A 10857-nucleotide genomic window follows, 5' to 3' on the forward strand; every position below is an offset into this window, starting at 1 on the left:
CTGCGCCAACCGCAACAAGGGTTGTGCCAATCTCTTGCAGCTACAGGGAGAGTAGTTTCTTATCCTGTGCATGCATGCGTGTTTTTTTTTGTTAGCGGAAAGGGAACAGCGGTCGCGTTTCAAAGCCGTGAAACTACAATTCCCGTCATGCCACGAAAGCGGGAGGGGGGTCCTGTGACGTCACTGCCCTGCGCCGCCCGTGTCCCTTTCCGAGAGGGAGAGTGTTGGGCTGTGCAGACCTGGGGCTGACGAGTCTGGCTTGTGTGCAAGTTTCACTTTTCTCGCCAGATTGGACGCCGCGTCTAAAACAAGAGGAAACATGGGACCGGTCGAGGTGATGGCCCGTCCTTTTCGTCTCTCTGTGTGTATGAAGCGCGCTCTCACGTTGCGTGTGTCGCAGGATTTCGGGGGTGCCTTTGTGTAAAAGCCCCGGGGGATGTAGCACAGGACATTTTCAGTTCTAGAAAAAAATATTTCCAGTATGTAATCCGGTCTCTGGGGCTTTTACACAAACAGGGGTTACTGTCTGAGCCTTTGTGTTCAGAAGTAACGTCGCGGCAGCAGCCGGGGGCTCCGAGCTGGAGGTGCCGTGTTTTATCCGAGTTTGTTTTCCACCCGTGTCTCCGGACATAAATCCACAGCCTCTCCCCAAAACACCAACACACAGCCCCGTTGATGGAGGGTGGTCGACTTCTAGGGTCGTGACAAACCCCACGGGAGAGTGTCCCGTGTTTTATAACCCACAGTGTGGCAGCTCCCCTCTGAACGTGTCCACGGTGTAGCGCCCTTCTCTTTCCTCTTTTCTTACTGTGGTCCACAACGTTAATAGTCAGATTAGACCAGAGCACTCCTGTGCTCTTCCTGACTTTATTTCAGTCCTGATCCAGGAGGAACACTGTGTCTCCTGGTCTTCACTCCAGCCTGGGCTCTTAATGACTTTATCACAGAGGATCTCAGTCCTGATCCAGGAGGAACACCGTGTCTCCTGGTCTTCACTCCAGCCTGGGCTCTTACTGACTTTTACTGCTAAGGTCAAACAGACTGCTGAAGCCAAACTCCCCTATTACACTACCTCTTTTGCTGGTTTCAGTCTTGAATTTGGGTTTGTGAAGTCTGGTGTTCCTCAGGGCTCGATACTGGGTCCCCTCCTCTTCAGCATTTACCTGTTCCCACTTGGTCAGCTATTGAGATCACACGGTGTAAACGATCACTGGTACGCGGATGATGCATAAATCTGTATCTCATGATAAACCTGGCACTGAAGTGACTGTCTCTGTACTGTCTAATTGCATCTCTGACATAACATCCTGGATTTTCTTAATTGAAACAGTGACAGACCTGTAGTCATGCTTCTCTGCACCTCCCTTCAACAGTGTACTGTGCAGCCAGTGCAGTGACCCTAACTGCAGGAAGGCCCTTGAATGTGTGCGCTGGAATTTCAGTCTAAACCGGAGAACGTGGTGGTGATATTTGATCCAGGCTTGGCGTTTGACCCACACGTGCAACATATTGTAAAACAAATCTCATTCTTCCACCAAGTATTGCCAGGCTACGGTCCAATGTTCCTGATAACTGTTGCTGAAAACTTGGCCAGGACTTTTTTTTAATTTTCTTTCAAATTGATCACTGCAATGCCTTACTTGCTGGGGTATCTAAACCCACACTGAACAAACTCCAGTCTGTCCAGAATTCGACAGGCCAGATCCTGTCCAGGTCTAGTGCAAGTGATCCCATTACTCCTGTCCTGGAGTCCCTGCACTGGCTTCCTATCGAGTTTCGTGTCCATCTCAAAATCCCCATGCTCACCTATGAGGCTCTGCATGGCTTGGCACCTCAGTAGCTGTCCAACTTATCTTCCTGCTCGCCACCTCACAACCAGACCATTCGCTCGTCTAACTCTGGTCTCCTGTCCTCAAGCTTGTCTGTTATTGAGAGGGGCTCACTGTCTGTTCCCACAGTCTGCAGATGACAGGGCCTTCTCGAAGCAGATTATTCTTATCTTTATTATATTGTCACACTGTTGTGTGATGTTTTGGTGTTATACTGTGTCATTGTGCATTGTTGTGACACAGGGTTGTGTTGATGTGTTGAGTTACACTGTCATTGTGCTGTGCTGTGACACAGGGTTGTGTTGTTGTGTTGCATCACACCGTGTCTTTCAGCTGTGTTGTGATACAGGGTTGTGTTGCGTCACACTGTGTCTTTCAGCTGTGTTGTGATACAGGGTTGTGTTGATGCGCCGAGTTACATTGTAATGGTGCTGTTACACAGGGGTGTTTTTGAGCAGTGTTGTGACAGAGGGCTGTGTTGCTGTGTTGTTACACTGTCATTGTGCGGTGTTGTGTCACACTGTGTTTTGGAGCAGTGTTTTGACACAGGGCTGTGTTGCTGTGTTGTGTTACACTGTCATTGTGCTGTGCTGTGACCCAGGGTTGTGTTGTTGTGTTGCAGCTCCTGCACATGTCCGTCTTCTCTCAGAGCTTCTCGCCTTGCAGTCGGTTCCTCGCGGCTGGAAACAACTACGGCGAGATCGCCATCTTCAGGTGAGACAGGGAACTGCGGTGCCCTCTGCTCCCGCTGTCTCCTAGTCTCTGCTCCTCTCTCACAAACCCCTCTTGCTCCCGCTGTGTCTCTTAGTCTCTGCTTCTCTCACAAACCCTTCTCGCTCCCACTGTGTCTCCTAGTCTCTGCTCCTCTCACAAACCCCTCTCGCTCCCGCTGTGCCTCCTAGTCTCTGTTCCTCTCTCGCTAACCTGACCCACTCCCGCTGTGTCTCCTAGTCTCTGCGCCTCTCGCTAACCTGACCTGCTCCCACTGTGTCTCCTATTCTCTGCGCCTCTCGCTAACCTGACCTGCTCCCACTGTGTCTCCTAGTCTCTGCTCCTCTCTCGCTAACCCCTCTCTCTCCTGCTGTGTCTCCTAGTCTCTGCGCCTCTTGCTAACCTGACCTGCTCCCACTGTGTCTCCTAGTCTCTGCTCCTCTCTCGCTAACCCCTCTCTCTCCTGCTGTGTCTCCTAGTCTCTGCGCCTCTTGCTAACCTGACCTGCTCCCACTGTGTCTCGTAGTCTCTGCTCCTCTCTCGCTAACCCCTCTCTCTCCTGCTGTGTCTCCTAGTCTCTGCGCCTCTCGCTAACCTGACCTGCTCCCACTGTGTCTCCTAGTCTCTGCGCCTCTCGCTAACCTGACCTGCTCCCACTGTGTCTCCTAGTCTCTGCGCCTCTCGCTAACCTGACCTGCTCCCACTGTGTCTCGTAGTCTCTGCTCCTCTCTCGCTAACCCCTCTCTCTCCTGCTGTGTCTCCTAGTCTCTGTGCCTCTCGCTATCCTAACCTGCTCCCACTGTGTCCCCTAGTCTCTGCTTCTCTCTCGCTAACCCCCCATGCTCCCGCTGTGTCTCCTAGTCTCTGCTCTGCTCTCGCTAACCTGTCCCGCTCCCACTGTGTCTCCTAGTCTCTGCTCTGCTCTCGCTAACCTGTCCCGCTCCCACTGTGTCTCCTAGTCTCTGCTCCGCTCTCAGCCCTGAGGCCACGGAGTCCAGCCAGAGGCCCATCCTCACCTTTAAAGGTAGGCCCTGCGCCAGCCTGACACATCGGGACTGTCGCCTGTGACAGATGTGCCCTGATCCGCCAGGAATCACAGGACTGTCTCGTCGTGAGGAGGAGACGGCTGTCCCAGTGTGTGCCTGTGTGCCTGTGTGCCTGTGTGCCTGTGTGCCTGTGTGTCTGTGTGCCTGTGTGCCTGTGTGCCTGTGTGCCTGTGTGCCTGTGTGCCTGTGTGTCTGTGTGTCTGTGTGTCTGTGTGTCGGTGTGTCGGTGTGTCGGTGTGTCGGTGTGTCGGTGTGCCTGTGTGTGCCTGTGTGTGCCTGTGTGTGCCTGTGTGCCTGTGTGTGCCTGTGTGTGCCTGTGTGTCTGTGTGTCTGTGTGTCTGTGTGTCTGTGTGTGCCTGTGTGCCTGTGTGCCTGTGTGCCTGTGTGTGAGTGTGCCTGTGTGCCTGTGTGCCTGTGTGCCTGTGTGTGAGACTGAGCTGCTCTGTGATGATATGGCAGACCGTGCAGTGAAGGAAAATATTGAGATATATACATATTAGGTGTTGTTATATTGTCATATTGGTGCTGTATCATGACATATAGTGCAGTTACGTGACAGATGTGCCGTGCTGTGTGATGGTATCAATTATCTTGATACATACATTGCCGTGCTGTATTGCTGGTGTATTGTCCGTGGTGCATGGTGACTCGTGGTGCTCAGCTCTCTCGTCTCCTCCAGCTCACGAGGGGCCCGTGTTCAGCCTGCTCTCCACCGACTCGCAGCTGCTGAGCGCCGGGAATGGAGAGATTTCCGCCTGGAACTGGAGCGAGCTGGTGAACAAGGTGAGGGGGCAGCGATCGGGGGGGGGGGGGCATCTTAATTAGAGCCCACAACCCTCCCGTTCCGGGGCCGGGCCCTGACCACAGAAGGAGCCGTTTTTTTGACCTGTCTCCCCTCTTGTCTTTGTCCGCCCAGGGCAATAAGGCAGCGTGGACCCGCAGGCCGGAGTACAAGTAAGGCTCTCTCTCGTTCCGTGCTCATCTGTCTCTCTGTTGTGTTCCTCCTCGTGGGCCATCTGCACCTTTAATTGATGTGAGAGTCCCCTCTGTGTACAGAACAGCCTCCTGTCCTGACTGGGGTGTGTCACCCAGCTGTGTCCTGAGAGAAGCCAGGGTATCGGCTTGTATTATTATTATTGAGAGACAGGCTCACTGTTCCTCAGGCTGGGACAGGAGATCACACACTGTATTATTATTATTGAAAGACAGGCTCACTGTCTGTTCCTCAGGCTGGGACAGGAGATCACACACTGGATTATTATTATTGAGAGACAGACTCACTGTTCCTCAGACTGGGACAGGAGATCACACACTGTATTATTATTATTGAGAGACGGGCTCACTGTCTGTTCCTCAGGCTGGGACAGGAGATCACACACTGTATTATTATTATTGAAAAACGGGCTCACTATCTGTTCCTCAGGCTGGGACAGGAGATCACACACTGTATTGTTATTATTGAGAGACAGGCTCACTGTCTGTTCCTCAGGCTGGGACAGGAGATCACACACTGTATTATTATTATTGAGAGACAGGCTCTCTGTCTGTTCCTCAGGCTGGGACAGGAGATCACACACTGTATTATTATTGAGAGACAGGCTCTCTGTCTGTTCCTCAGGCTGGGACATGGGATGACAGCTTGGATGAGTTTCCTTCCCCAGTGGGATTGGAAGCAGCTCAGATCCTGGCAGGAGTGGGAATTCTGTAATTCTGTGGAGGTGTTTTTGCCTAATCCCAGTCTCTCCCTCTCTCTCCCGGGCAGGAGCAGCCTGGAGATCCCGGAGATCAACGCGATGGTCATTAACCCTAGAGTGAGCAAATTGTCCGAATGATCAGGAACGCCGTCTCTAGGCTGTGCTTGAGACGTGTGGAGCCATCGATCAGCCCCGCCTCTGTCTTGCAGGATAACTCCCTGTTGGTCGGCGGGGGCGACAACAACATCCACATCATGGATCTGGAGTCAGGGGCCTTCAAGGTGAGAGAGTACCGGCAGATAGGATAGACAGGTGAGATACCTGTGTGAGCAGGTTAGACAGACAGGTGAGGTACCTGTGTGAGCAGGTTAGACAGACAGGTGAGATACCTGTGTGGACAGGTTAGACAGACAGATGAGGTACCTGTGTGAGCAGGTTAGACAGACAGGTGAGGTACCTGTGTGAGCAGGTTAGACAGACAGGTGAGGTACCTGTGTGAGCAGGTTAGACAGACAGGTGAGGTACCTGTGTGAGCAGGTTAGACAGACAGGTGAGATACCTGTGTGAGCAGGTTGGACAGACAGGTGAGATGTCTGTGTGTACAGGTTAGACAGACAGGTGAGATGTCTGTGTGTACAGGTTAGACAGACAGGTGAGATGTCTGTGTGTATAGGTCAGACAGACAGGTGAGATGTCTGTGTGTATAGGTCAGACAGACAGGTGAGATGTCTGTGTGTACAGGTTAGACAGGTGTCTGATAGGTGTGTGTACCTGTGTTTCAGATGGTGATGCAGGGTCACACTGACTACATCCACTGTCTCAGTCTGAGAGAGAGGGAGGGAGAGGTCCTTTCTGGCGGTGAAGACGGCTCAGTCAGGGTGTGGGGTAAGACTGGCGCGGTGAGGGGTGAGACTGGCGCAGTGTGGGGTGAGACTGGCGTGGTGTGGGGTGGTATTGTCACAGTGAGGGGTGAGACTGGCGCGGTGTGGGGTGGTATTGTCACAGTGTGGAGTGAGACTGGCGTGGTGTGGGGTGGTATTGTCACAGTGAGGGGTGAGACTGGCGTGGTGTGGGGTGGTATTGTCACAGTGTGGGGTGGTATTGTCACAGTGTGGGGTGAGACTGGCGCGGTGTGGGGTGGTATTGTCACAGTGTGGGGTGAGACTGGCGTGGTGTGGGGTGGTATTGTCACAGTGTGGGGTGAGACTGGCGTGGTGTGGGGTGGTATTGTCACAGTGTGGGGTGAGACTGGCGCGGTGTGGGGTGGTATTGTCACAGTGAGGGGTGAGACTGGCGTGGTGTGGGGTGAGACTGGCGCGGTGTGGGGTGGTATTGTCACAGTGTGGGGTGAGACTGGCGTGGTGTGGGGTGGTATTGTCACAGTGTGGGGTGAGACTGGCACGGTGTGGGGTGGTATTGTCACAGTGTGGGGTGAGACTGGCGTGGTGTGGGGTGGTATTGTCAGTGTGGGGTGAGACTGGCGTGGTGTGGGGTGGTATTGTCACAGTGTGGGGTGAGACTGGCGTGGTGTGGGGTGGTATTGTCACAGTGTGGGGTGAGACTGGCGTGGTGTGGGGTGGTATTGTCACAGTGAGGGGTGAGACTGGCGCGGTGTGGGGTGGTATTGTCACAGTGTGGGGTGAGACTGGCGCGGTGTGGGGTGGTATTGTCACAGTGTGGGGTGAGACTGGCGTGGTGTGGGGTGGTATTGTCACAGTGTGGGGTGAGACTGGCGTGGTGTGGGGTGGTATTGTCACAGTGTGGGGTGAGACTGGCGTGGTGTGGGGTGGTATTGTCACAGTGTGGTGTGAGACTGGCGTGGTGTGGGGTGGTATTGTCACAGTGTGGGGTGAGACTGGCGTGGTGTGGGGTGGTATTGTCACAGTGTGGGGTGAGACTGGCGTGGTGTGGGGTGGTATTGTCACAGTGTGGGGTGAGACTGGCGCGGTGTGGGGTGGTATTGTCACAGTGTGGGGTGAGACTGGCGCGGTGTGGGGTGGTATTGTCACAGTGTGGGGTGAGACTGGCGTGGTGTGGGGTGGTATTGTCACAGTGTGGGGTGAGACTGGCGCGGTGTGGGTGGTATTGTCACAGTGAGGGGTGAGACTGGCGCGGTGTGGGGTGGTATTGTCACAGTGAGGGGTGAGACTGGCGCGGTGTGGGGTGGTATTGTCACAGTGTGGGGTGAGACTGGCGCGGTGTGGGGTGGTATTGTCACAGTGTGGGGTGAGACTGGTGTGGTGTGGGGTGGTATTGTCACAGTGTGGGGTGAGACTGGTGTGGGGTGGTATTGTCACAGTGTGGGGTGAGACTGGTGTGGGGTGGTATTGTCACAGTGTGGGGTGAGACTGGCGCGGTGTGGGGTGGTATTGTCACAGTGAGGGGTGAGACTGGCGTTGTGTGGGGTGGTATTCGTCCTGCCTGAGCGCAGTGCCTGTGTTATGTCTTGACAGACCCGCGGTCGGGCAGCAGTGTGCACTGCATCGAGGTCTACAAGTACGAGGTGAGCTGGCGGCAGCGCAGAGGGCGAGGGCAGGGCCTGTACCCGGGCTCGTAGTGTCCAGCTGGGCTGAGGTCCAGTCACAGGGGTCTCTTCTCTGACCAGGGCAGTGGCAGCTGCTTGATAGGTTATTGTGCTTAGTTTTCGTCACGAATGTTTACATGGTGTATGTGTTCGCCTGTCCCGCTCTGATGATGTCATCCACACAGGACTGCGCCAGACCGCAGTACGGGAAGTGGATCAGCTGTCTGACGACAGACTCTGATTGGATGGTAAGCATATGTAGAGGGAGAGACGGATTTGATTGGATTGTAACAGGGGTGGGAAAAGGCTGCTTGTAATTGGATGGTATGTGGTAGTGGGTGGAACATTGATCTTTGATTGGTTGGAGGAACGGATACCAATGCGAAAATGTCCAAGACCTTCTAGCAGATGTACTGGAGTGTCCAGTCAGTGTGTCTGTATTAACCCCCCTCTCTCTCAGTGCAGTGTTAATGTACTGGAGTGTCCAGTCAGTGTGTCTGTATTAACCCCTCTCTCTCAGTGCAGTGTTAATGTACTGGAGTGTCCAGTCAGTGTGTCTGTATTAACCCCCCTCTCTCTCAGTGCAGTGTTAATGTACTGGAGTGTCCAGTCAGTGTGTCTGTATGAACCCCTCTCTCTCAGTGCAGTGTTAATGTACTGGAGTGTCCAGTCAGTGTGTCTGTATTAACCCCTCTCTCTCAGTGCAGTGTTAATGTACTGTAGTGTCCAGTCAGTGTGTCTGTATTAACCCCTCTCTCTCAGTGCTGTGTTAATGTACTGGAGTGTCCAGTCAGTGTGTCTGTATTAACCCCTCTCTCTCAGTGCAGTGTTAATGTACTGGAGTGTCCAGTCAGTGTGTCTGTATTAACCCCTCTCTCTGTACAGCTGTGTGGGGGAGGCCCTTCTCTGTCTCTCTGGCACCTGCGCTCCATCACTCCCACCACTGTCTTCCCCCTGTCTGGATGCCAGAGAGATGCAGCCTTCTACCAGGACCTGGTGAGAGAGGGGACTGGGAGAGGGAGGAAGAAGGCTGGGAGAGGGAGGGGGACTGGGAGAGGGAGGGGGACTGGGAGAGGGAGGAGGCTGGGAGAGGGAGGGAGAGAGACTGGGAGAGGGAGGGAGAAGGCTGGGAGAGGGAGGAGGCTGGGAGAGGGAGGGAGGCTGGGAGAGGAAGGGAGGCTGGGAGAGGGAGGAGGCTGGGAGACGGAGAGGGAGGAGACTGGGAGAGGGAGGGAGGCAGGGAGAGGGAGGAGACTGGGAGAGGGAGGGAGGGAGGCTGGGAGAGGGAGGGATGATAAAAGGGGAGAGAGGGAGGGAGAGGAGGGAGAGGGTGTCCAGGAGATGTGTGAAGAAGAGTCAGGTGTTGACGAGGGTGCTGACCCACGGAGGCTCTCGGACTCTGCGTCTCGAATGCACCTCAGTACAGACCTCTACACTACACAGCTCATCCAGAACATCCTCCTGTCCGTGCAGCACAGGGAACATGCTTTCCTCCGCCCGAGTGTGTGTGTGTGTGTGTGTGTGTGTGTGTGTGTGTGTGTGTGTGTGTGTGTGTGTGTGTGTGTTCCTCTGTTCGGGCGTCTGCCTGACCTGCGTCCCCCCCTCCCTCTCTCGGCAGATCCTGTCTGTGGGCGACAGCGCCTTCCTGTCTCACTGCCAGCTCAACGGGGAGCCCCGCGCCCACATTCCCTGCACCCCCCAGAGCCTGTACACCCTGGGTCTGAACACGCGCTCCTCCGAGCACCGGGTCGGTACCTGTGTTTCTCGCCTGTTCGTGGGTCCTGCGGGGCGGGTTTCCTGTCCAGCCGACGCAGGAAGGAGCTCTGGACTCAAGGTGTTTCTGCCTGTGTTTCCAGGTGCTGACAGTAGGGGGCAGCAGTGGGCAGATCGATGTCTTCACCAACTTCAGCTACAGAGCTTTCTCCTTGTCCTTCTGACGCGTGACGCTGGCGTGCGGACTGCTTCTTTCTATGCTGTTTTTGTAAAAATAAAGGCTTTTATAGAACCCTGTGGCTGACAGTTTTATTTTGATCCGTGTATATGCCGTCTCGGAATCCGGGCGTGATATTTTCGAGGATGATGAACGTCTGATTGTGGTTTGTTCCTTCCTGGAAGTGATCCGGTTTACAAGGAGCAAAAGCCTGTATCTGCAAGTGCTCACAAGCCACGGAGGTGTATCCTTGGACTCTTTTAAAGGTGTGGTTTGCATCGAGAGAGGGGTCGTCTATGTATGATGTACTGCTCTGGTACATTAACACTGCACTGAGAGAGAGGGGGTTAATACAGACACACTGACTGGACACTCCAGTACATTAACACTGCACTGAGAGAGAGGGGTTAATACAGACACACTGACTGGACACTCCAGTACATTAACACTGCACTGAGAGGGGTTAATACAGACACACTGACTGGACACTCCAGTACATTAACACTGCACTGAGAGAGAGAGAGGTTAATACAGACACACTGACTGGACCCTCCAGTACATTAACACTGCACTGAGAGAGAGAGAGGGGTTAATACAGACACACTGACTGGACCCTCCAGTACATTAACACTGCACTGAGAGAGAGAGAGGGGTTAATACAGACACACTGAATGGACACTCCAGTACATTAACACTGCACTGAGAGGGAGAGGGGTTAATACAGACACACTGACTGGACACTCCAGTACATTAACACTGCACTGAGAGAGAGGGGTTAATACAGACACACTGACTGGACACTCCAGTACATTAACACTGCACTGAGAGAGAGGGGTTAATACAGACACACTGACTGGACACTCCAGTACATTAACACTGCACTGAGAGAGAGAGGGGTTAATACAGACACACTGACTGGACACTCCAGTACATTAACACTACACTGAGAGAGGGGGGTTAATACAGACACACTGGACACTGCAGTACATTAACACTGCACTGAGAGAGAGGGGGGTTAATACACACACACTGACTGGACACTCCAGTACATTAACACTGCACTGAGAGAGAGAGGGGTTAATACAGACACACTGGACACTCCAGTACATTAACACTGCACTGA

At 53.8% G+C, this 10857-nt stretch overlaps 1 protein-coding gene across 1 annotated transcript; it reads left to right on the forward strand.

Annotated features, from left to right (window-relative positions):
• The first annotated feature begins 174 nt into the window (after positions 1-174).
• thoc6 (THO complex 6) lies at positions 175-9809 on the forward strand. Its single transcript, XM_088637502.1, has 13 exons — positions 175-334; positions 2452-2543; positions 3500-3564; positions 4266-4369; positions 4503-4540; positions 5349-5397; positions 5490-5561; positions 6063-6165; positions 7734-7783; positions 7990-8052; positions 8690-8800; positions 9423-9551; positions 9661-9809. Exons 1-13 carry the CDS (start codon positions 320-322, stop codon positions 9739-9741), a joined length of 972 nt encoding a protein of 323 aa, XP_088493628.1. The 5' UTR covers positions 175-319; the 3' UTR covers positions 9742-9809.
• Positions 9810-10857: the final 1048 nt, after the last annotated feature.

The sequence above is a fragment of the Lepisosteus platostomus genome, chromosome 6 (assembly GCF_059453375.1).
Source record: "Lepisosteus platostomus isolate fLepPlt1 chromosome 6, fLepPlt1.hap1, whole genome shotgun sequence".
In the NCBI taxonomy this organism is placed as follows: domain Eukaryota; kingdom Metazoa; phylum Chordata; class Actinopteri; order Semionotiformes; family Lepisosteidae; genus Lepisosteus; species Lepisosteus platostomus.